General features: G+C 43.0%; 2 protein-coding genes across 2 annotated transcripts in view; both read right to left on the reverse strand.

The window, feature by feature from the left end:
• Window positions 1–375: 375 nt before the first annotated feature.
• The window catches only part of SNX18 (sorting nexin 18), a 91,124-nt gene continuing 65,755 nt past the window's right edge, over window positions 376–25,744 (reverse strand). The window contains exon 2 of the mRNA XM_049707143.1: window positions 376–831. Coding sequence (XP_049563100.1) covers window positions 818–831 — 14 coding nt within the window. The 3' untranslated portion in view covers window positions 376–817. The remainder of the gene's footprint in view (window positions 832–25,744) is intronic.
• LOC101282486 (elongation factor 1-alpha 1-like) lies at window positions 17,165–19,519 on the reverse strand. Its single transcript, XM_033437852.2, has one exon. It carries the CDS (start codon window positions 19,436–19,438, stop codon window positions 18,050–18,052), a length of 1,389 nt encoding a protein of 462 aa, XP_033293743.2. The 5' UTR covers window positions 19,439–19,519; the 3' UTR covers window positions 17,165–18,049.

Here is a 25,744-nt window from a genome sequence, read left to right on the forward strand (position 1 = left end):
CCTGAGCTATACAGGTGGGAAATAAAAATACCTACCCTGCAAGATTGTTATGAGGCTGAAATGAAGTAATACATCTATCTAAAGCATCAGTAAATGTGTAATAAATGTTAGCTGTCAATGCCAGCCACTGATCAATAATTCTTCCCCATGAGCCAGTCTTGTAGATTTCCTCCTAAAAAGAAATCTTTACTTTTTTAAAAAGATTACCAGGTAATGTCAACTGTCCTATCCTGACCCTCACTCTACCCCTGCTTATGTCCTCATTTGTCATTTTTGTTGAAACCTGGGGCCTAGTATGTGCTGTTTGTACGATAGTTTTCATCTCCCCTTCCTCCATTCCCTATCCCTGAACCTAGCCCACCTCCCCCTACCCCACTCATTCCTCATTGCTGGTGTCAACCAGAAAAATCTAAATGTATTAGGAAACTTCTTTCAGTAAATTATCTGAAAACCCACTCTTCTGAACCACAGGGGCATTTGATTAAAGTGGGTTTCTTACCAAACCAAACTTGGGTCTGCTTGTCCACTTGCAGCAAAATCAATCTACTGACCTCAGGTTGTGGTGAAGGAAAGGGCAGCGTTTATTGCAGGGCGCCAGGCAAGGAGTCCAGACAGCTAGTGTTTAAAAGACCCAAACTCCCTGAAGGCTTTCAGGGAAAGATTTTTAAAGACAGGGTGAGGGAGGGAGGTTGTGGAATGTGTGGTCAGCTCGTGGACACTCTTCTGATTGGTTGGTGGTGAGGTAATCGGTAGTCAGCATCATCAATCTTCTGGTTCCAACCAGTCTGGGGTCTACATGCTTGTGGGCAGCATACAGTTAACTTCTTCTACCTGGTGGGGGCAGAGGGTGAGGTTCAGTATCTATCAGACAGCTCAAAGGACATGACTCAGAATATTCTCTATAGCCCTCGAGGAGGAATGAAAGGTCCTTGACTTTGTTTAATGGCTAAACTATTATTATTTTGTATTCTGTTTTCCTTTCTTTCTGCATTTTCTCACTTCTCTGTTTAAATACATTCTTTGACTAAAGTTTTTCTACAGACAAAAGGCAGATGGAGGAGGGCCTGGTGGGAGGTCATTTGTGGGAAGGCACCATAGGGTCCTGCTCAGTTACAAATTCTGATATCAAACATTTTATTCATGATGAATTCATAAGAAAATTATAACGAGATTCCTCTCTGATAGTTCTGCATTTGTGTTCCATTTCCAGGCTCAAAAGTCTCAGATTTCTTCTCTCAGTCCTCGTACATTTAAGCACTCTCTATGGTGTTTCTTCTCCACAGATGTTCTGCTCATATTCTTAGTGTTTTCCAGATTGGACAAATAAAGTTCATTTATTAATTGCCCCATGTCAGCTGCTCCACAGTGAATTCCACTTGCATCTATCAGTGAGTAGATTTAATCAAGTTGTATATTTGGACATTGCCTTTCATTAATCCATCTTAAACTCTATATTTAAGGTAAAAAATAATGCATTTGGGGCTTCCCTGGTGGCGCAGTGGTTGAGAGTCCGCCTGCCGGTGCAGGTGACACGGGTTTGTGCCCCGGTCCGGGAAGATCCTACATGCCGCGGAGCGGCTGGGCCCGTGAGCCATGGCTGCTGAGCCTGCGCGTCCAGAGCCTGTGCTCTGCAACGGGAGAGGAGAGGCCACAACAGTGAGAGGCCCGCGTACCGCTAAATAAATAAAAAATAATGCATTTGGTGACCTCCTCACCATCTGATTTGAGGACACATGTGCAGGTGACACAGTGGTTAGGAACACAGTCTGGCTGGGTCTGAAGCATAGCCCCAACCCACTTGCATTGCAAAGTAATATTAGGCAAACTGTTTAACCTCTTTGTGCCTCAGTATGTTGTGAGGATCAAGTGAGTTAATATACGCAAATATATTACACATTATATATAACAAATACAAATACATTACACATGTTTATCACATGTGTCAGGTATTCTCTCAAGTGAGATACATATATATGCCATCATTTTTGTCAATTTAAAATTGTCTGTTTAGTGCACTGTTTAGATGGACACTTCACTTAAGTAATAATAAACTGTTGTTTTATCTTTTCTGTCTTTATTTTTTCCGTAACCCTAAGAACAGGGATTGTGGTTGGGAACAGAGGCAGGTTTGGGACGAGCAGCAGAGTAGAGATGGGGAAAGGTGCGGGGTTTGAGGTATGAATGAGGCACATGTTTATTCGGTAGTTTTGTCAAAGTGCTACTAGGAGAGAAAATGAGACATGAGTTGATCTTTCTGTCGTGCACATTACTCAGAATTTTTTCCCTGAAAGTTTGATATTTTGATTTTTTCCCCAGGCCAAAATGTCCCAGAGTCAAAACGGCTGCACCAAGAAGACCTCATCAAAATGTCACGTGCCCCATTCTTTAACAGGCGAGGTACTGTTATAGTGTGGAAGTATGAAGTTGAAATGGGTAGATTCAGAAACCCACATCCTAGTGCGGGCCCACGTGTGAGTGTACATGCTGGTGCAAAAGGCTGGGAGCAGAGCATGCCCCAGACTGGGCCATCAGCAAAAGCTCCAAGACCTAGAAAGTCTAAACACAGGCTTCCCTTAGACCAGCTTATTTTATGAATGAGTCAGTAATTTTTTTAATATTCCTAAATGGAGTGTATTTATAAAATGGGTTAAAATGTATCGTGTGTCTTTCAGAATTGCAGTGCATTTTATTCCAGTCTGAAGTTTGATTCCCTTTTTTCATCCCAATGTTTGCAGGTTTTACGTGTGTAATTCTGAGTGAAGTAGGTGCTCAGACACGGTTTTACCCTCTGGGACTGTGGCCTAAATTGTTTACAGGCTCCAATCTACTAAAAACAAACAAACAAAGGGAAACAAGTACCTCCATGAGAAAGAGCCCCGAGGCTCTGCCTCTCCTTCTTGAGCCTCAATTCTATGCCAAGGCCATCCTCTCAGAAGTCCTAATTTGCAGGAAAAAGCCAGATCTTGGATTTCTTCCTCCACACCACCCTCTACACCCAGCAGAACCTGATTTAATGACAGCTTCCTGAGGAAGTTCAAATAGTTAGAATAGACATCTTCTGATTGGAGGAAGTGTGTTCATGTGTACTTGGAGGAGGGACAGGGAGACCCTTATGTTCATTTCACTTCCCCGCTTGGCTTCTAAGGGCCTCCAAAGAACCCCACAAGTCAGAGTACTGAAAACCACTCTCCTAAATACTGCCTGCTTTTTGCCCAGGACTGTTGTCGGATCAAAATGAGATTCTGCCATGAAAGCAAAGGAAAAAGGATTCGAAGCACTAACAGATTCTTCCTTTGTTCAGAGTTCTTTGTACAATTACAGGCAAGTAAACCAACAATAAAATGCCTATCTCCCGACAAGACTAATAGCTGCGTGAAGGCAAAGTATATGCCTTTCCTCTGCACCTTTGTACCAGGTAAAGCCTTAGTAAATATTTGTTGACTCTAAAAGAACATAGCACACTATCCCAGCACATGTAGTAAAATGTACTTTCAAGCCCCAGGGAAGGTCTCAGTGATTAAGCTGGAAGGTCTTCCAAAGGATCATCTGTAAAACGCAAAATGCATACTAAAGCCAACATTTGTTGAGTGTTTCTACCAGGCAGGTGAGATTCTAAGTTCTTTACATGCTTGTAACACCTGGGAGGAATATCTAATTATTATATTCCCTTTTAGATGAGAAAATTGAGACATAGAGATGTTAAGTAACTTGCCCAAAGTCATACAGCTAATGGGTGTCAGAGTTTGGTTTCAAACAGGAAGGTCTTGCATCAAAGCCTAGTTTCTCAACCACTAAACCTCAGCAAAATAAAAGCAGATGCTGGTCACTGGCTCCTGGAGCCCATTTCCCTTGATGGGGGTCCTCTGTTCAACCCAGACAAAACCGGAAGAATTCTTGGTTCCAATTGCATTCAACCAGTCAACTCTACCCTTTTGAAAATGCAAAAACAGAAGCTCAGATGTATAAATTGTCTTGCAACAATTTGTCAGGCAACTAGCTGAGGTAGGCTGGTACCACTGCAGTCACTCAACTATTTAGTATCTAAATTATCACAGGGCCTCAGCTTCAGGATCTAAATATGTTTGGGGAAGTGAATGAATGTCTTGAATTTCATTTAGGTCTTCTGGAAGCCACCATCACTGCTTGGTATACAAAACGCAAGCTTCACAGTCCTTCTATTTGTAACTAGAGGCAGGATTTTTACTTATCTAGGGCAAAGGACTCACATGGGGCACGTGTCAAACTTTGCAAATTTCCCAAATTATCTCAGATTCAAGTTCACCAGGCCTGAAGTTTTTAGCTTTTTTAGCTAGCAAACCAAGTGATTCCAGTATCAGAAAGACACTGCCCTGAATTTGGAAGGGATACTTCTTATCTGCCTAAGGCTTGGCTAAATAGAAAGAACTTGTGTGTTTTCTTTTTAAAGAAACCAGGACAAGTCTCCTTATTCCTCCCTGGCCTGAAGCAGCACACAGCTCAGCTCCCCCTGTGACTCAGTCCCCTTCTCCATCGTTTGGCTGGGCTCCTGGGAAAGGCCACACCACTGAGAGGGAGCCCCACAGCATCCTGCATCCAGCCCTCATTCATCCTACACACGTGCCAGGTTTGAATGCATCCCAGACAAGCTGGGATTCAGTTTGCAAGGCCCGGTTTCCATCCCCCGCTGGTGCCAACAGCTCACTGTAGTCATAACCCTCTGGATTCCTTCAGAGGAAGCCACTTATCTGCTACACTTCCTTTGTTCTTCAAGGCTCTATCTTGGCATCTCCGCCAAGGACATGTTTTGGCTGGATCCACTACCCTGGCCTCTGCATGTCTCTGGGAAGCTGAGCTAAGAGAAACATGACCCAGGAGGTAGAATGAGAGGGGCGGGGGGGGGGGGGGTTGTCTGCTTGAATGCAGGACCCTACAAGGGAAATGTGCTCCAGGGACCAGGTGCTCATTGGACCAGTGACCAGCATCTTCCCAAGATTACTGTGAGCCTCCCTCAACCTTTTCAGAGACCGGACTGCTGGCCAGAGAAAGGACATGCCAGCCTTCTCGGGATCTCTGGTTAACTTCTCCCTGTGCAACAGGAGAGAGGTAGGAGTGAGGGGTCTTCTTGTCTCTGTTAAAGAGGGTCAATGTACAGTGCAGTCTGTGCTGACTCTGTTTGGGTTCTGCAGTGGGAGCTGAAACTTACAGGCCACAGCCTTCATTGACAATGAATAGCTACGGTGAATATGGCTGCTCCCCCAAGTGCTTGTACAGCATAATCAATCATGTGCGACTCTGCAGATGTCACATCTACTCAGGAAAGTCCTGCACATCATTTTAAGTCTGGTTCCAATCTCTCTCCTCTCAGATACCTCCTCTGACCCCTAGAGGTTCCTTCAGCTAGCGGTGATTATCGCATGGCTTGTTCAGATATTTTATATGTGGTGGTACCTTCCCAATATCTTCTAGAGAAGAGAAGGAGTGTCTTTTTCACCTTTCCATTCACCATAGCATCCAAAATTGAGCCTTACATGCAGTAGGTACTCAATAAAATTTACATTAATAACAGCCTTGTGTAGAGGAGAAGAGACTCAGTCATGTGCACTATAATATTCAGCATTTATTTACTGGCAGAGAGACAAGTGAAAAAGGAATTGGTCTGATTGTTTAATTTGGAGCCCTTCTAAACATATACTAAGTGAAACATCCACTGAAACAATAACCTGGTTTAATGATAATGAACTTTGACTCCGTGATAACCGATTACCCTTAAAACCATCCTGGATTTGTTTCCCTACAGAAGAGCTGGAGACTGAGCACAGTTCCGTGAAACATTCCTTAGAGAGATTTCTCAGCACTAAATAAAAGAGTGGCTTCTTAAAGTTGCAAAAGAAGTCCAGCTGTTAGTTTTGGCTGGGGACAAGCACTGAGCTGGCTCCAATCGGAGATGGCAGGAAAAGGTAAACATGGCTGTATGATATCACTGAAATGGCCTTATTTTCATCAGAAGCTAAATTCAAATACCCTCAGGGAGATGGGTTGTTTTGTTTTGTTTTGAATTACTACAGCTTTCTAAAATTCATTTTTACCTCTGTAGGCAGTGGAATTGTCCAATGGATTCCAAGTTCCATGAAGAGAAGCTTGGAAACCTGTACTCCTCTGGGTGCCTGGAAAGAGTGCTCACCAATGACTGTGAAGCAATAGATTCGCAGTCTGAGCCCTGCTTCCTGTACCATATCTTGACTGGTATGTCTTTCAAAAGGCAATGAGGTTCTGGATTCAAGTGTGGTAAATCAGAGGTGGCACTTGGTTCTCAGCAGAGTCAAGGGATCCAGACCAGAGAACTCAGTATTTCTAGTGACTAAAGAAATGGTAGGTGAGCTTTCAAAATGAGAAGAAACTCTAAGAAGAGTAGTGAGGCTGCAGGGTCCCCCCAAAGTATCTCCTTTCTCACCCATCACCCCCCAACACATACATGTAGGTCTACTCCACCTCTCTCCAAAACCCAAATCCATCTTGTGTAAGCAGTCTGGGGATCCTAACTTTAGAAGGAGAGCTAATCCAGATTATCACGTCAATTCTCCCACCCATGTTCACAGAACAGGGACTGGGGGTCTCAAAGCAAAGCAGAGCTGGGGCAGATTTGGCAAAACATTCATCTGCCAAGGTAAGACCTGATGATGCTATCATCAGACACTGCCTGGTTTACAGAATGGGTTAACTGAGTGGAATAGGAAGTCAACTCTCTGAATTCAAATCCTGCTGCTGCCACTCCTCTGATTCTGCTTTTTTGTGCTTTAGTTTCTTCCTTCATAAAATGTGATTACAAATCCTAACCTCATGGGACTCTCTAAAGGATTACATGAAGTATTCCTTGTAAAGTGCTTAACATGGAAAGAGCTTAATAAATGTTGAATTATGTTATTTCTTACTTGGTCTTAAAGGAAAGTTTAATTTTCCTCCATAATGCAAGGATGGATTGATCTCTCAACTGAGAGTGATCTTGCCTTTCTATGCTCCTAGTTTCTAGTCGTCTCTTTTAGTGATTCGGACTAGTATTTTAGTCCTACTATAATAGGGGGGTTAGATGTTCACAAACTATTCCAGGGAGAGCCAAGCTTTATACAACTTGGATAACACAAACCACTGTGTTAGTTGCTGTGGAAAACACACAATAAGCATTTAATCAATGTTTTAATTAAATTATCTCCTAGTTTCAACAAGAAGGAGACTCACCAAAGGTAAATGTAGCACCCTGGGCACAGTGGCTATAATAATCACATCATAGATGGCTTCATCTATGTGAAAGATTCTAACACAGTGACGAGAATCCAGTTGTCCTTTGGCTTTGTTAAACTGTATAAGTGCGATACATTCAAATTCATTTCAAACAGTACAGTGATGTACATTCTACACAGACAACACCTGAATCTGAGCGAATGGAAAAGTGGAAACTGAAATTTTAATTTGGTTAATGGTGATATAAAGTTTTCAGTTTTGTCACATAGCACTTGCACTTGTTGCTTATGTAAATAGTCATTTTTCTCTCTCTCTGTTAGAGAAGCAGCTTGAAGACAGGAAGAAGAACATGGACTTTAATTCACAAATAAGTATGATTATACCCTGATATATCAGGACACTAGGTTCAAAGATATGGAGGGACTTTCTCCATATCTTTGAGCCAGGATGCAAGTCTCAGAAAAAAGTGTTTTAAGTGAGGCAATGTTTTTGAAAGTACTTTGCGAGCAGCAAAGTACAAAACAGCATCTTGTAAACCACAGGCATTTAATAAGCAGCTACTCTGCCCTAGTGGCCATTTGGGCACTGTAGGTTGAAGACATCCTGGCCTTGAAAAAGTTTCCAGTGTAGAGGACACAGGTGGACTGAAGAAGTGTGTTCAGGACACCGCAGGGTGCTGAGGTGGGAGTGGCCACTTCTAGAAGGTGAAAGTAGAGGGTTTTCTCAAGAAAAACCCTCACATGAGCTGACTCATAAAGATGAATAGCTAGATGTTCATCAGAAGGACAAGGTGGAGGAAAAGAGCATCAGAGCAAAGGAGTGGCATGGGTTGGGGAACAGCATAATCAGACTTATGGTTTCATATTCTTTGGGGCAGCTGCCTAGAGAAGGGATTGAAAGCAGGGCTACACTTCACTGTAATATACCAGCCAACAGATGGTGACCACTGGACTGAGGTGGTGAGGTCTTCAGGGTGAGGAGGCAAAGATGGTAAAAGAGGGTGTTAAAGAGGTAGAGTTGACAGAATTTGGTCACTCTTCAAGCTTGGAGGGGAGAGAGAAATGGGGGTCAAGGATGACATCCAGGTTTCCAGCTTGAAGATGGGTGACTAGTGGTGTCATTCACTAAGAAGGAAATCCCAGGAGGGGAAAATCATAATATAGTTGGCTCAGTAATGTCCTCAGGTAGCTTTCTTAGAACTGAGACATGGATGCCTTCTCAGAACTCATCTTTTTGATTCAGGGTAGTTTCCTTTCACTCACCTTGCCGGGATCTTAAGTAATAATTAACTGCAAGAGGGGAAACACAACATCTCAGCTCTATTTTCCAAATGATTAACCTGCAGTAAAACCAAAGGCAACATGAACGTCAAGTGGAAGACACAGGTGCATGCTCTCAGCAAAGTGTCCACGTAATTTGTATTTCAGTACATGTCAAGGCCTAAGAAGCACCTGCTATATTTTTATGGTTGGGTAGTAGGATTTAACAGGACCCTGCTGAGATGAAAATTATACTGCCTGTGAACCCAGACTGTAGGTGTAGATAATGGAAACCTGCAATAAGGCCTGGGCTCCAGGAGCTCAGGGACATCTGCATGCAGGTTGAAAAATTTCTGTCAGACAGCCTTAAGGCAGCCTAGGTAGGAGACCTCATGATGTCTGCTAACCTCTGTTGAAGTCAGGGGCTTTCCTGCTATAAGAATGTAGCTCCACAGGGAGCATGGCTTGGCTAATTGTCAGTGTCTTTGGTGAACATAGCTCTGGGTCAAGCACACAGCTTGGGACAGAGTGCTTGGGCTGGATTCTAGCCCCATTGGTCCCCTCATGTGTACCCTGATGCTTGATACAACTGGCCACCACTGTGCAAGGCAGCCCTGGAACCTTGGATAACTGTCTTTAACCCTCCTCCAGTCCCCAGCCTGCAAGAGGGAGTAGGAGAACATATTATTGGCCATTGCAGAATCTCTTATAACAAAGCACGGTGTAAGGGGTATTGAATACCCACTGTGTGCTAGGCACTTTGGGGAATATGCAAGCATTTACTGAATTAATGAATAACAAATGAAAGAACATGTCTCTATTTATGGCAGTCCTTTATGGGGCTTAAAACACATCCCTGGGAAGGGATGGAAGCAGAGAAGCTAAATACCATCTGATCATACAAAAACTAAATTTCTTACTAGTACAAAGAGTAGGGTTATGTTTTTATTCCCGGTTTTTCCCTTCAAATCCTAATGTCATAGATTAAAATACTAATTGCCCCATTTTCCAGCTAGAAGAAAAAGCCCTTAATCTTTAAATTCAGGATCTCGACGTAGATTTGTGTCTGTAAGCATGATGTGGAACCAGATTCCACCAGAAATCCTAAATAATTTTCTGTCATTACTCAGCATCTCAGAACATCCTGAAATGGAAATCTTTCTGTTAGAACAGAACAGAGCATGCAAATATATGCCTAAGGACTGCATTTTTAAACGGTTTTGAAAAAAGCATTAGAACCCATTCTCTGTTGTATTACTTTCCAAGCTTTAGGGTCCACCATGGGAGGCAGGAGGAAGACAGACTCTCCTCCAAGTCAATACATTCTGACATCTTCAAGCTTGAACCCTCTTGTATTATTATTTAACCAGGAAAAAACTAACACCATCTTTGAGTGTAATTTGCTAAGTCACCCACAGATGGTTTAGAGCAGGATTTCTCAACCTCAGCACTACAGAGATTTTAGGTTAGATATTTCTTTGTTGGGGTTGGGGGGAGGTAGTAGTCCTGTACATTGTAGAAAGTTTAGCAGCATCCCTGACCTCTACCCGTTAGATGACAGTAGCACATCTGCCCCCTTAGTTGTGACAACCAAAAATGTCTCTAGAATTGCCAAATCACCCCTGGTTGAGAAACACATTCAGAGTAGCACTACCTCTCAAACCCAAGTTCAGTCAGACACAAGGAGCCAGATGAGCATCTGAAGAGCAACAGAGAACTACTCTACTTGCTGTTGTGATGACAAGGACTTAGGACAAGTGAGTTAAAACTCTCTTATTGGTCCAGGTCCCATAAATTTAAGGTACTGAGCAAATAGTTTACTACAAATATAAGAAGTGATTTGATCTATCAACACTGCCCAACTCTAAGATCTTGCTGGTTCTTTTTTACCAGGTAGAAATTTCTAAAAACAATTATAGTGTCTTTTCATAATATATCTGTCTATCAGTAGTCTTAGTAGCAAGTGACAGAAACCGAATTCAAAGCGGCTTAAGCAAAAAAGAGAAGCTTTTCATTGGGTTTCATGTAACACGAAGTCCAGGGATAGAATTGTATTTAAATACATCTGGATCGAGGTATTCAAACAATGACACCAAGAATATTTCACTTTCATCTTTTAGTTTTATTTTTCTCTGTGTTGGCTTTATTTTCAAGATGCTTTCCCAAGATGGTGACAGAGACAGCCACTGAAGGTGGTTTCTCTTAGAAACCGCCAGTGGAGAGAGAAGGTCTCTTTCCCAAGTGTTCTGGACAAAATTCCAGGGTTAAAAGTCTCATTGGCCTGACTTAGATCAGGTATCCATCGATGAGCCAATCATTGTGGCCAGAGAAATAGAACACTCCACATGATTTCCCAGGCTTGTAAGCACACACTGTGGTACACAGCCTCTAAGACGGCCTCCATTGGTTCCTGTCTCCTGGTTTTCCTGACGTCATGTATTCTCCCCTTCTTGAATGTATGCTGGACTCACTTCTAATGAATAGAATTCAGCAAAAATGATAAGATGTCACTTCCAAGATTGTTACAAAAAGACCGACTTCTGTCTCATTCACCCTGGCACATTGTGAACTGCACTATGAAGAGGCTGAAGTGGCAAGAAATTGATGGCTGTAAGTCATCTAGGACTCAACACCTGCCAGCAACCATGTGGGCGAGCTTAGAAGCAGATCACCCCCAGGTGAGCCTTAAGCTGTTTTTAACACTGACTAACATCTTACTGTCTTGAGAGAGATCTTGAGGCAAAGAGAGACAGAAAAAGCTACACTCGAATTCCTGACCCTTAGAAGCTATGAGATAGTGTTTTTTGTTCTAAGCCATTAAGTTGGGTTATTTGTTACATAGCAATAGATAACTAATACACACATACACACCCCTAGGAATACACGATGGGGACCTTTTCACCAAACACCGTGGCCTGAGATTGGGTGAGACCATAGCTCCAAAGGAATTCTGGTGCTCAAAAATACATATTCATTATAACATCCAACGTAGACTGCATTGATTGAACATATAAGCTTCAAAATAGAAAAAGAAAGCCCTCTTCTAACCCCCTAGCCTTAGAGGGAAAACTCGTAGGCTTTCAAATGACTATCAGGAATCAGTTTGTCCTGACCTGGCTCACAAGAGACTTTGCAAAGCCACATGTCCTGGGGGCAGCAGGGGCAGCCCAGTGTTGACAGCTATTTTTTCCTCCATTAACCCTGGAGATGGAAACTGCTGGAGAGAAAGTTTAAGTGGAATTTTTCTATTGTTTTAGACCTGTCTGTTCTGGATTTTTAGTTTCCATTATCACATAAGCTCTGAAGTCTCCCTGTTGACAAAGACAGTTTTTGTTCCCATTAAACAGGAAATTGAACAGCCTAAGAAGAAGCTGACATATCGATGAATCATCTGCCACAGTATCGTACATTTGTAGTTCAATTTTGAAATAGTGGCATTGAGGTCTTGATTGAAAATTTTCTTCCAAAATGTCCTGGAAGCACTAAAAGAAGTTACTTGTAAGGCTCTGAATTGCTTCAGGTTCTCCAGCAAACATGATATGTGGAACAGAATTCTTCTTTTCTCACTTCTATGTCCTAGTTTACCATTCCTGGTTCATGGTAAATACCTTGGAAAAAATAACCCCCCTGTCCAGCATTTGATCACAGTAAGAGTGAAAGTTAAATAAAGTACTAAGGAGACAATGACTGGCTAATGATAACCCACTGGAGCCCAAGACTCTCTAAATTGCCCACGATGAAAAGTCACATAGTGGAGAGAGCTTAGGAAGTGACTTGAATGCTGGGAGAACTCAATGTCAAGTACTATTAGAACCATTCGAAGTATATTATTTTATGTAGCTTCTACAGAGTGTGGTATTTGATTGATACTATATTGCATGATTAATTTATTTTTGGATAGTTTGATCTAGTAAAATGCTGAGCATAACATTGAGGGATTTAGTCAATGTGTGTTTTCAGATTAATAGCTGCTCAATGGGCTACTGGATGTCTGTAATCCTTCCATTGAGATTTTTACTAACCACATTTCTTTATAATGAACTGAGCAGTTTTTTTGTTTTTTTGTTTTTTTTTGGCTGTGTTGGGTCTTCATTACTGCAGGCGGGCTTTCTCTAGTTGCTGCAAGCGGGGGCTACTCTTCTTTGCAGTGCGTGGGCTTCTCATTGCGGTGGCTTCTCTTGTGGAGCATGGGCTCTAGGCATGAGAGCTCAGTAGTTGTGGCTCATGGGCTCTAGAGCGCAGGCTCAGTAGTTGTGGCGCACGGGCTTAGTTGCTCTGCTGCATGTGGGATCTTCCCGGACCGGGGATCAAACCCGTGTCTCCTGCGTTGGCAGGCGGATTCTTAACCACTGCACCACCAGAGAAGTCCCATGAACTGAGCATACTTTTAAAGATCTGCTTACTCATAGGTGAGGTTAAAAAAAAAAATTCTGTTCTGTTCCCATGACATAACTTTAGTGAAAGTTCCAGACGCTAAAAATCGGGGAGAAGAAAGGTGTATCAGATGAGATCTTTGAAGTGCCAAGCTTTCCATCCAAGGCCCAGGTAAGAAAGAGTCTTATTTGTCTTTCTCAAAAAAACAAAAACTGAAAAACTTTTTTTTTAAGTGTATTTTCTTAATTTGCACTGATCTGCATTTACCAAGACCATCATAATCTCAGTAATGGCAGCAGGACAATATTTCTCTAGCTCCAACCTACTCACACATTTTTGGGGAGTCTAGCTCCCTCTGAATTCTCCCAAGTAGCTGAGGAAGTTCCTGGGTGTATTAAGTGAATGTAGGACTGGAGATGATTTGATTATGAATAGAAAGCACCATTCCCTCCTGCAAGTTCTTTTTTTTTTTATTTTTAAAATTATTTATTTATTTATTTTTATTGACGTATAGTTGATTTAAAATATCATGTTAGTTTCAGGTGTACAGCACAGTGATTCAGGTGGATAAATAGAGAGATAATAGATAGATAGATAGGTAGGTAGGTAGATAGATAGAGATAGCTATATTCCTTTTCAGAGTCGTTTCCCTTATAGGTTATTACAAAATATTGAGTATAGTTCCCTGAGCTATAGGTCCTTGTTGGTTATCCCCGCAAGTTTTTGTAGTTGCAGCGTGTAACCTGCTGGTTCCTTCTCTCCTGCTTTGAAGACTGCTGCCTCAGTGTCAGATAGGACAGATCCCACCTGCCCCGTTCCAGAGACATGCTGGCCTCTGTGTCATATGATCCAGCGGTCCCCTCACTGAAGTACAGCAGTGCCTTCTGCTTTCAAGCTCCTACAGAGACGAGCAAAAAGGCCCCTGGCTCTTTTAGTTTTACTACTTCATCTCCCTAGGACTCTGGCACATGTTCTGGGGGATCTGGAAAATGAGCAAATCCCAAAAGTTGTAATTGAGCTTTCTCCTGAAGCTGGCTTCTCATCCTTGAGCCAAGTTTGTGTAGAGGACTCTTTCTGCCCTAAAGGGTGAGTCCTGACACCCCACTGGCCATCCAGACTTGTCTGCAAACCTAAGATACAAGCTTAGACACCCCAAGTTCTCACACCAGGTGGTAAGCACTGTAGATATGAGTTAAGTAAGACTGAGCCCACGTGTGAAATATAACACAGTGTGTTTGGGGGTATCCAAAACCATTTTCTTATATTTCTTGTATTGATCTTAATGACAGAAAACTCAGGAAACAATTCGCCTTGACTATGGAGTATAAGCAAACTAATTAAAGAATTTAATACTTATTTTTCTCTGCTACAAACATGGCCTAACTTTAAAGTATTTTAGCTTGTCACGAAGAACCAGGCTATGAAATCAAACCACCACTGGGAAGCTATGTAAATTCACCTTGTCACGTAATCTCCCAGAGCCTCAGTTTCCTAAATTGCAGAATGGGGATAACACAGCCATTATTGCATTGTATTATTATCAGGATTATGTGAGCTAATGAACATAAACAGAGCACAGCACATGGCATAGAGTAAGCACCCGGCCAAGCTTTCAGCTGTTATGTGTATGGCTTGTGTGTGGACATCGAACTTTCTTTATATTATAATACAGACGTTTAAAAGCATTTTCATAGTCCCACAAGGTCAAAGTATTTATGAAAAGGCTTGTTGCTATTTTAGAAAACCGACCTCAATGCTTGATGAAGAGTGACATTTCTAATTTTTCCTGCTGGTCTGTAAATAGCACAAAATTCCCACAAATAAATAGCCTCATTTTGTATAAACATTCCTAGCTTTCTCTGCAGTGGAGGGCAGCTCCTCACAAATTCTGAGAATGCTCTGGCTTGTCCCAGAATCAATACCTGCTGAGTTTACTATTCAGACCAGATTATTACCAGGCAGTTAGAGTGGTCAAATTCCCACAGCCAATTTTCTATAAAAATCCCAAGTAATTGAAATGGGAGGAAGGTACCCAATAAAAGTCAGTGTGAATAATTTAGCACGGTGGCTGTCTGCAGCCTCTGAGGTAACACATTCAAGGCATTTTATTAGAGGAAGCCACTGTTGTCTCCAGAGCCTCCGGGCTGCAACCCACCCACCTCATGAAGAACAAAGAGAGTGGGGAAACAAGCAAACCTGGGGATCTAGGATTACTGCTTCTCTGATACCTGAGCGATCCTGTGAATGTCGAGTGCGAACAGTGATGTTGTACATCTAAAGGTCAGTGTTGAGAAGCAGCACGACTGGCTGCAGTGGTCACTAAACAAGGGCCCTGTGTCCCTCCCTGGCTCTGTCGATCCCTTCAAGGGGTGGACACATCTGCTGGGGATAGAGATAGGCTGGTTGCTGTTTCATAAAACTAGCCTCAAATCTTGATTAAGAGTGACATTTCTGGGAATTCCCTGACAGTCCAGTGGTTAGGACTCAGCGCTTTCACTGCTGGGGACCAGGTTCAATCCCTGGTCGGGGAACTAAGATCCCGCAAGCTGCATGGTGTGACCAAAAAAAAAAAAAGAAAAGAAAAGAAAAAAAAGGGAGATTTCTAATTTTCTCCTGCTCCTAAGTAACTAGAACAAAATTCTCACAAATAAATGCCCTATAACCCTAGTCAGGACCAGTCAGAAGTTGGGGACACAAATGCCAGAAACCCAACTTAAATTCAGTAAAAAGGGAACTTGACATGTACTACTTATAAGAATAGAAAGTTACTCACAGGACTGAATGAATCTCTAGGTTAGAATGAAGTTCACTGGTATGGAATGAGTTTACTTAAAAAAAAAGAAGTTCACTGGATCTGATACCTGGAAATCAAGGACCCAGGTCAGAGTCTCCATGTCTCAAGGCCTGTGGTCAGAGGGGCAGAGATGGACATCCAATGCCAGAAAAAGGTGTTTGGAAGAATAATGTGATGAGCAATGAAATCAAAATGAGAGGCTCTGGATATTCTGTGAGCTATTCCAATTACCTACATGTTCACAGAAGCCATTTAAAGTTGGTATAGGGGACTTCCCTGGTGGTCCAGTGGTTAAGACTCCAAGCTCCCAATGCAGGGGGCCCAGCTTCAATCCCTGGTCCGATCCCTTGTCAGGGAACTAGATCCCGCATGCCACAACTAAGATCCTGCATGCCCCAACTAAAAAGATCCCCCACGTGGCAACGAAGACCTGGCTTGCCACGACTAAGACCCAGCACAGCCAAATAAATAAATATATTTTTTTAAAAAGTTGGTATAAAGCATATTGCCATCTGTTATGGATTGAATTATGCCCCCACCCCCCCACAAAGTTCATCTGTTGAAGCTTTAACTTTCTCTATCCTTCTGAGTTCTTGGCTGAGACCCTGTAATAAAAGATGAACAACAGAAGAAACAAACAGAAGTTTATTGACTTGTATACATCATGTATATGTGGGAGATACCCAGTGAAAAAGGAGTAACTCTCCAAGGTGGCTTAGAACTCCAGCTTAAATTCCATCTTCATCTAACGACAAAAGAAAGAAAGATGTGGGAGGAGGCCAGTTCTGGGAAGTTATCTGGAAAAGCAAGGTCAACAGGAAATAGTTTGTTGTACAGATTTAAGCAGACACCTTCTCCATCCATAAGGTTCTCCTGTGATTCAGTCATCCTTCTCTTCCTAACACAGAGAGGGAGATGCCCTTACAATAGAGAGTTCCTTTATAAATGCAAATGATCCTTACAAAAGGCTAACTTCTACTTCTGTGCTTGCTGTTTCTCAAAATAATCCTTATGCCAAAGAGGCATATTCTGCTACCCTTCAATATCTACTCCCCTAACTCTTTTCCTGCAAGGTCACCTTAGGCTGACTGTGCCCCTCAACCAAAGATTACATCTTCTCTCAAGGCAGTTTGTTCCTACATGACGCTCTCCTCCCCTCAAAGCCACAGGCTTACAATGGAAACAGCTCTGCTGGTAGCAGCCCTGGGACACTGTACCATCTCTTCTGCTTCTTCTGTGACCACACTTCTGCAAATAAACCCTTTCCAAATCATCCTAATTTGAGTGTGACATCTGCTTCTCAGACTGATAGAGCTCTCTATAAAACAGAGGTGGAGAAACTGAAGGACAAAACCTTCTTTTCCCCTCCACCCAGAAAAGGATCACAGATAGTGTCTACAGTACACTGGGCCCTAACACATAAAGTTCATGTCAGATGAGAAAATTTTTTAAATGTGCCATCTGTCATCAGAAATCACTTACTTAAATAATAATGTAGGCATTTTAATTGCTTTGGGGGGTCTTTTTCACCTTTGTTTTCTAATTATACTTATATCTTAGAATCTGTGGCCGCAGTATTGAGGTCAGCTCATTAACTGGAACCCATCTTTGTCCGTAATTTTTTTTTTTTTTTTAGTTTCCAGCATCTTTTGTTTTTCCTAGAATCTGGATACAATAACTCTAGCAGGGCGGTGCTCAATACTATTTAGGCTTCACATTTTAGGTTAATTACTTGAATATTGTAAATGTGAATGCACTTTCCCATAACTGGGAAACTAAAATTTGACGTAACTCATTTACTCAATACTTATGTAACCATGCAAAATTTTATACGCAACATGAGCTTTCATATTATAGAATTTGACCTTCTTACAAACTAGCTTACATAACAGTTACTTTGCTTATCTGTCCTAACCTGTGAAGTGTTGTACCAACGCTTTTCTATGATGTACTTAAACAGGTGAATTCTCCTTACATAAGGGTAAGAAACCTGAAGCTCCAACCCAGAAATATAAAATTCTTTTGTTTCAGCAGACTTAATACCAGAAACAGATTATGGGCAACTCTTACCTAAGTAGTAAGTACTATAGGAAGTTACAGTGTTGACCAAAAGAAAACACAGGCTTCTCATTAAATTTTTTAATGGGTCTCAAATTCTGTGACTGATTTTTGGTCAAGTTGTTTCCATGAAAAAGTACTGATTCTAAAAACTAATAACTTAAAACTGCCACACACAAAACAAATGGTCCACAACACAGTCTCCTTTCTTTCTGAAGGTTTTACGATGCATTGTTATCATTAACCAGTCTTTTGCTATTAAACTTAAATGGTCAATTGAGACAAACAGTCCTGAGACCGTTCTTCCACCACTGATTAAGACTGGGGTGGCAGGTATTGGGGATAATATTCATTTAGCCTTCTGAGCTTTCTGGGCAGACTTGGTGACCTTGCCAGCTCCAGCTGCCTTCTTGTCCACTGCTTTGATGACACCCACAGCAACCGTCTGTCTCATGTCATGAACAGCAAAGTGGCCCAGAGGAGGATAGTCAGAGAAGCTCTCAACACACATGGGTTTGCCAGGAACCATATTAAAGATGGCAGCATCAGCAGATTTTAAGAATTTGGGGCCATCTTCCAGCTTTTTCCCAGAACGACGATCAATCTTCTCCTTCAGCTCAGCAAACGTGCAGGCAATGTGAGCTGTGTGACAATCCAGCACAGGTGCACAGCCAGCACTGACTTGGCCTGGATGGTTCAAGATAATCACCTGAGCTGTGAAGCCAGCTGCTTCCATCGGTGGGTCATTTTTGCTGTCACCAGCCACATTGCCACGAAGAACATCTTTGACAGACACGTTCTTGACATTGAAGCCCACATTGTCCCCAGGAAGGGCATCACTCAAAGCTTCATGGTGCATTTCAACAGACTTCACTTCAGTTGTCGCGTTGACTGGAGCAAAGGTGACCACCATGCCAGGTTTGAGAACACCAGTCTCCACTCGACCCACAGGGACAGTGCCAATACCACCAATTTTGTAGACATCCTGGAGGGGCAAACGCATGGGTCTGTCAGTTGGGCGAGTTGGTGGCAGGATGCAATCCAGAGCTTCAAGCAGTGTGGTTCCACTGGCATTGCCATCCTTACGGGTGACTCTCCATCCCTTGAACCACGGCACGTTAGCACTTGGCTCCAGCATGTTTTCACGGTTCCAGCCAGAAATTGGCACAAATGCTACTGTGTCGGGGTTGTAGCCAACTTTCTTAATGTAGGTGCTGACTTCCTTTACAATTTCCTCGTATCTCTTCTGGCTGTAGGGTGGCTCGATGGAATCCATTTTGTTAACTCGAGCAATTAGCTGTTTCACACCCAGAGTGTAGGCCAGAAGGGCATGCTCATGGGTCTGCCCATTCTCGGAAATACCTGCTTCAAATCCACCAACACCAGCAGCAACAATCAGGACAGCACAGTCAGCCTGGGATGTGCCTGTAATCATATTTTTGATGAAGTCTCTGTGTCCTGGGGCATCAATGATGGTCACATAGTACTTGCTGCTCTCGAACTTCCATAGGGAGATATCAATGGTGATACCACGCTCGCGTTCAGCTTTCAGTTTGTCCAAGACCCAGGCATACTTGAAGGAGCCCTTCCCCATCTCGGCAGCCTCCTTCTCGAACTTGTCAATGGTTCTCTTGTGGATCCCACCACATTTGTAGATCAGATGGCCAGTAGGGGTGGACTTCCCCGAATCTACGTGTCCAATGACAACGATGTTGATGTGCGTCTTCTCCTTTCCCATTTTTGCTTAGGTTTAGCGGTGGTTTTCATGACACCTGTGTCCTGGCAGCAAACCCGTTGCAAAAAAGCTGTCCATAATTTTGACTGCTCAGGATTTCCATCTGTGACATGGTCAGCAATGTGTCATGCTTTTATTTTTGTTTTTTCAGAGTTTAATATCTGAAAAGTAAAAAAGTCTTCTCTACAGTGGTGAGGATTTAATCTCCTGGGGAAGCACTACAAAGTTTAAAAATTTGGGATTCCTGGGATTCCCTTTCCTTTTGCCAGTGACCTCAAATCCTTCTCTCATTTCACCAGCTTCACATTTAATCATTCTGTACTTCAAAGGCAAATTGCCCATTTGTTTAACGCCTACTATCTATGAGGCATTGCACATGATTTTCCTTCTTAGAGCAACCAACCCTATGAGCCACATCTAATCATCCCATTTTTATAACCAAGGAGACAAGCTTAGGAAGGTGATCCCTTCGATATGACCCAACTTGTGAGTGGCAAAGGATGGGAAGGCACCAGGTCTAAGTGATCGCTGAGAGCATGATCCACGCCACCTGGGATTCTGCTGCTGCCTGCTGCCCTTTGACCCGCTCACTCCTCCCACCATGTACCTTCACCTGAATCTGTAATACTTCACCTGGAATGCTGTGCCCACCGTGATCCTCCCCTCCCCCTGATTTAGACCTCACCTCCAGCATTTCCTCCATGGCTGACTTTACCTAACGGTGGGGCATGGCTACTGGCAGATTAATACACAGAGATACGAACAAATGCCTTCCAGAATTCACTCAGAGATGTAATCATCTTGTCTGTGGGGTATTTTTGTCTCCTAAGCTAGAACTTCTGTTTCTTGGGCACCTCCACCTCACCCTCCCCACAGTCTATTTCGGTCCTCTGCACACAGGACATCCTCAACAGATGCCACTGACTGACCGGAGAATTAAAACACTGGAAATTTCGAAAAGTCTTGCTTGTGAAGGGGAAGTACACCATTCCTCCCCTGCTTTTTAAAGAAATATTTTCTGAAGAATACTGTATTTTCCCTTGTGATATTTTCCCTTGTGATTTCCCTGAGGAACTAAACAGGAGCTGTCAGAACTGCTGGTGGAGAGATTTATTTGCACTCAGTGCTCTGTTCTGTCTGTCTGTTGTGCTTTATGAATTTTAAAGGAAAGGAAAGGAAACCTTTAGGCCGGGAATTCACCTGTTGAAAGGCTTTGTGCTACAGCCTACGGGAAGGAGAGGCCTTGTGGCTTCATCAGGAGTCAGAACGCTGCTCCTGTGTTTTGCCTGATGACTGACTTTCTTAGAAGGGGGCTTTGGCAGGGTCGTTTACTCTCATTCTATGCCTCAATATTTAAATCTCGAAATGAAGAGAGCTCCTTCTTGTCTAAGGACATGGGGTGCAGGGCAAAGGGAGTCTGCTACTCAAAAATACAGCCAGCTTAATGTGACTGGAAGGGCCCTGGAGAGATTTCCCAGCCCCCAAATATCTCCCGTTGGCTCGCTCCAGGACAGATAAAGAAGCCTCACGTTTACCTCATCTTCATTTAGGCAGCGAGGGCCTGGTTAAAATACAAATGTGTCATCTAGGAAAACGTGATGCTGTTTCGTTTTTACTCCATGATGCACATTTCACCCACATTTTAATGTTTCTGCATCGAGATGCGTTTTTACAATCACTGTGACTCTGTAATGTAGTAGCTCTTCTTTATTCCCCCTGAATTGTTAAGTTCATTGCTATTAAATATATAAGAACCTCTAGAAAACTTGCTAAAACTTGAGACACCTGGGACCCACAGGAACAGGTGCCAATTCAGGAGGTCTGGAAAGTGATGAGGAATTTGCATTTGCGACAAGCGCCCCGGGTGATTCTGAGCAGGGAGCCCTGCTTCGAGAGTCCCCAGTCATTTCCTTAGTTCAAAGAATACGATCTTTATGGATCTTAGTAGTTCGTAAGGTGTGTCCTATGGAGGCTGCTTGGGTCCTCAGTCCCTGGGTGTGCAATTCAGAACCAGGCCCTGGGGAGAGAGCCGCCCTTTAAGCATGGCAATCATGGGTCCTGCATTTTCTCAGTTCCGCTATGCTCTGCCGTTTTTCCCTGAAATGTTCATATTTTGACATCTAAACTCCATCTCCTAGATGCCTTTCACTTTCAGACATTTCACAGATACTTCCATAAATTAGGTAAGTTTCTGCCCTTGAGAAACTCACACTCTAGTGAGTGGGTCTTGCAAACTGACCTGAGCAGGATTACTGGTGCTAAAATGGGAGCCATCCAGGAATTGTTAAATCAAGGGTCAGCTACTCTCCTCTACAACTGTGTTACCTGATCATGGTCAAAGCAAGCCACCGGCAAAATTCCGCTGCACCTACAGACATTTACTAATACGAAGATTATACAACCTCGCATGCAAGGTTCTCTCAAAACAATTACCAGTATTACAGAGGCGGGATCCTGTCACCAGTATAGCCACCATGGGGCAACTAGAATCCTCCAAAGTTCATGGCTGGACCCAAAACCAAGTGAAGTCTTACCTCAGGCAGCATTCTAAGGGTACAGGCTATAATTCTAGCTGAATGTGTATACCCTGTTCATGCACGAGTGGAAGGTTTCTAAACTATTTTAACTTAGGCACTTATCTTGAATATCTTTATATTCATCAAGGAGATCCCATTTCTAACTTTCATCATGTTAATCAAATGCCACCAATTTCACCAAAAAAAAAAATTCTGACACAAACTATTCTAATTGGCAAAGTACCCATATTGATGGAGATGTGAATAACAGAAGTTCTTTGCCTCTATATTATACATTCTTGATTAGAGTCCAGAAACATTTGGTTAGAACCTAAACTAGGTGGCACACACATAAGACAGCACTGTATATTCAGAAATCTTTAATAACAGATCTCTTAAGACTGCATCAGACTCACACACACATTGTGGTACAGAGCAACAATGCCTCTTGGGAGAAGTATGTAACGGAGCTCTGAGGACACACACAAGAGAGTGACTAATTCTATCTGGCAGATGGGAAGTGAGGGGGTAAGGACAGAATATCCTCACAGAAGAGATGGCTGAAGCTGAGTTTGTTTAAATGGGCAGGAATGTATCAGTCAGGCAGATTCGGGGTACACCCAGCAAAGGGAAACAGCGCAGGCCTAGCACAGAGTCTTGAGAAGTTACACACCTCACATGGGGCACCTGATGGGGAAGATGGGCTAGAACTGTAGCCGGGAACTAGACAACAAAGAACCTTCTAGATCCTGCTCTGGGTTTGCTCTTTGCCTAGTGGGCATCCAGATGTGAGACAGCAATCTCTTATCTACTCCAACTTTGTTTTGTTTTTTTGTTGTTTTTGAAAATTTTTGGCTGCACCGCACAGCATGTGGGATCTTAGTTCCCCGACCAGGGATAGAACCCACACCCCCTGCATTGGAAGGCAGAGTCTTAACCACTGGACTGCAGGGGAAGTCCCCTTACCTACTCCACCTTTGGTTCAGAACACAGAATCAACCTGGTTGGTTGAGACCAGCATAGATCCAACATGGGTCAGGCTTCTTCCCAAGCCTTTCTAACTGAAGTCCCAGAGGCCTGAATATCTACTCCATCCATACTGTTTTTTTCCATAAAAATCCAAGTAGAAAGACCAGGTCCCTAGAGTCATTTACTGGTTGGTTGAAAGGGTGACTTGAACAAGTTTCTTTATCTCTCTGACCCTCAGTGTCCTCATCTGTAAAATGGGAGTAATTATACCTACTTCTAAGGATTGTTATGAAGATCAAGACAGAGCCTGATAGAGAGGAGATGCTCAAGTAATTTTAGTTTTAGTGTCTATGTCTTTTAAATCTTTATCATTATTTTTCCTTGTTTATGAATTCTTAGAAGGAATAAGATCTATGTTATACAAGTAGTATTTTATCTCAGTATAACCCATTTTATCTCAGTATTCACTGACCTTGTGCCATAAATCTTACTCTAAACCCTTTAAAATCTAGACAATTAGTCCTAAGGCTCCCAACCCTACTAAATTCCATAAACCTCTCTTATCTCTCTATTGGTCTTATCAGGGTGAGGCTCTCTTGTTGTTTCCAGAGAAAACAACAAGAACTATTTTCTATTTCTAGTCCCAGATGCAAAAGAAGATCACAGATACCAGCTCTCAAGCTCTTTTTCCTTCCTGTTTTTGTGTCTATTCATATATATAACAGCTCTAAGCTTTGAGAATCATGATGGCCAGTGGGCTGGCAGGGCTGCCTTCCACTATCTTAACAAAGTTTAACCTCAATGCCCTTGGCAATTTTTCCTGCAGGAGGAGCATTTCTTTTTCTAAGGACACCTCATTAGCCCTAACAGGACTTTCAAAAGAAGGCCAGAAATTTCCCCCACTCACAGTCTCATCATCGCTTACAGCCCCTCCCCTCAACAAAACAAACTTGGATGATTGAAACAGGGCTATGTCCTTTTCTCTTACTGATCTGATTCTGAGCAGGATTTTAAAGATCCACTTTTCTGCTTTCCTTAAAGAGATTAACACTTTAATCCAGGGCAGCAAGCTGCAAACACAAGCATTTTGAATCAAATTTAAATTCTGGGGGCTTTTGCTGCTCCTCAATTTGCCATTGGCTCTCCTCAGCCCTCCCAATTCTGGTACAGTCCTGCATCACACAGTTACCCACCTGCCCTTGAAGGCATCTGACCAACCCCCATCCCAAGCTCTAGTCATTATAACCCTTGCCACATTACAGGCCCCTTACCCCATTAACTAGTTAGTTGTCAAGGCCAGGAATGTTCATCCCATAATGGAAGTTTCTTTGTGGGGGGAGACGATAAGGGGAAGAGCAAAATTCTCTGACTGTAGGCCTGGATTAGGAGCTCTCGGGTAGGGAAACCAGTGGCTGGGGCCCGAGAAACGCTGGTGTGTGGAATGTCACTGACTGAGCAAAATGATGACAGATGGCTTCCATCACCTTCCCCAGAGGCAGTGCTTGCCCTGGTGAAAACTCTAACAAAGACAGCCTTTGTCATAGCCAGTGTTCAGGGACAGGAGAAGGAAGAGGGACCATGGCACAGGGCTCTGGGAAAAACAGAAACGTGATTCACCACTCCTTGCATCCTTGAAATTAAGAGGACATTGTTTTGTTTTCTGGTATTTATGACACACATAAACCCCAGGGCATTTGCCAATAAGGCCCAAGTTTAAAATCCCAGCTTCCAAGAGGAGAAATTAGAAAAGAATCCTCTCATCAATTGCTCTTCCACCAAGACAGTAACCTGGACTGTCCTTATTAGAAATGTCTCATTACTGCCAATAATAGTAATAATCACAATATTAAGTAATGACTAAAGAATAAGTACAAGCAGACTCCTTGTTCATAGTGGCTCCTGGTGAGAACTGTCTCTGATAATCAAAGCTGAGGATCCACATTTCATGATGGGCTGCTCCAGAGACGCTGCCTCACCCCCAGCGTTGTAACAATCCAGTCAAGCGGCTTGAGTTTGATTCTTTTGCAGGTTGGGGCAGACAGAACAGATTTGTGGCTCTTTCTGTCTTTTTTGAAAATTAATACCATCGTAGAGGTTGTGTGATATCACCACACACCTATCAGAATGACTAAAATGAAAAATAGTGACAATGGACTTCCCTGGTGGCGGAGTGGTTAAGAATCCACCTGCCGATGCAGGGCACACGGGTTTGAGCCATGGTCTGGGAAGATCCCATGTGCCACGGAGCAGCTAAGCTCGTGCACCACAACTGCTGAGCCTGCGCTCTAGAGCCCGCGAGCCACAACTACTGAAGCCCGCGCGTCTAGAGCCTGTGCTCTGCAACAAGAGAAGCCACTGCAATGAGAAGACTGCGCACCACACGAAAGGCAGCCCCAGCTCGCAGCAACTAAAGAAAGCCCACGCGCAGCAACAAAGACCCAATGCAGCCAAAAATAAATAAATAATTAATTAAAAAAAAGAAAATAGTGACAACACCAAGGTGTCTAGTGGTTACGGCTCAGCGCTCTCACTGCTGAGGGCCTGGGAACTAAGATCTCGTAAGCCATGTGACAAGCCAAACACACACACACACACACACACACACACACACACACACACAAAATCGACTTCTTGGATGATGACTGCTATATGACTCATACACACATACATCATTGGTTCGCTGTGAAACGTACAGCCACATTTTTCTAAGACCTTCAAATGAAATCTTTTTTTAAAAATGTCTAGGGCTTCCCTGGTGGCGCAGTGGTTGAGAGTCTGCCTGCCAATGCAGGGGACATGGGTTCGTGCCCCGGTCCGGGAAGAT

This window comes from Orcinus orca, chromosome 3 (genome assembly GCF_937001465.1).
Source record: "Orcinus orca chromosome 3, mOrcOrc1.1, whole genome shotgun sequence".
Taxonomy (NCBI): domain Eukaryota; kingdom Metazoa; phylum Chordata; class Mammalia; order Artiodactyla; family Delphinidae; genus Orcinus; species Orcinus orca.

Coding starts and splice junctions, on each gene's coding strand:
- LOC101282486 (XM_033437852.2), bottom strand. CDS start 19,438: ATGGGAAAGGAGAAGACGCACATCAACATCGTTGTCATTGGACACGTA.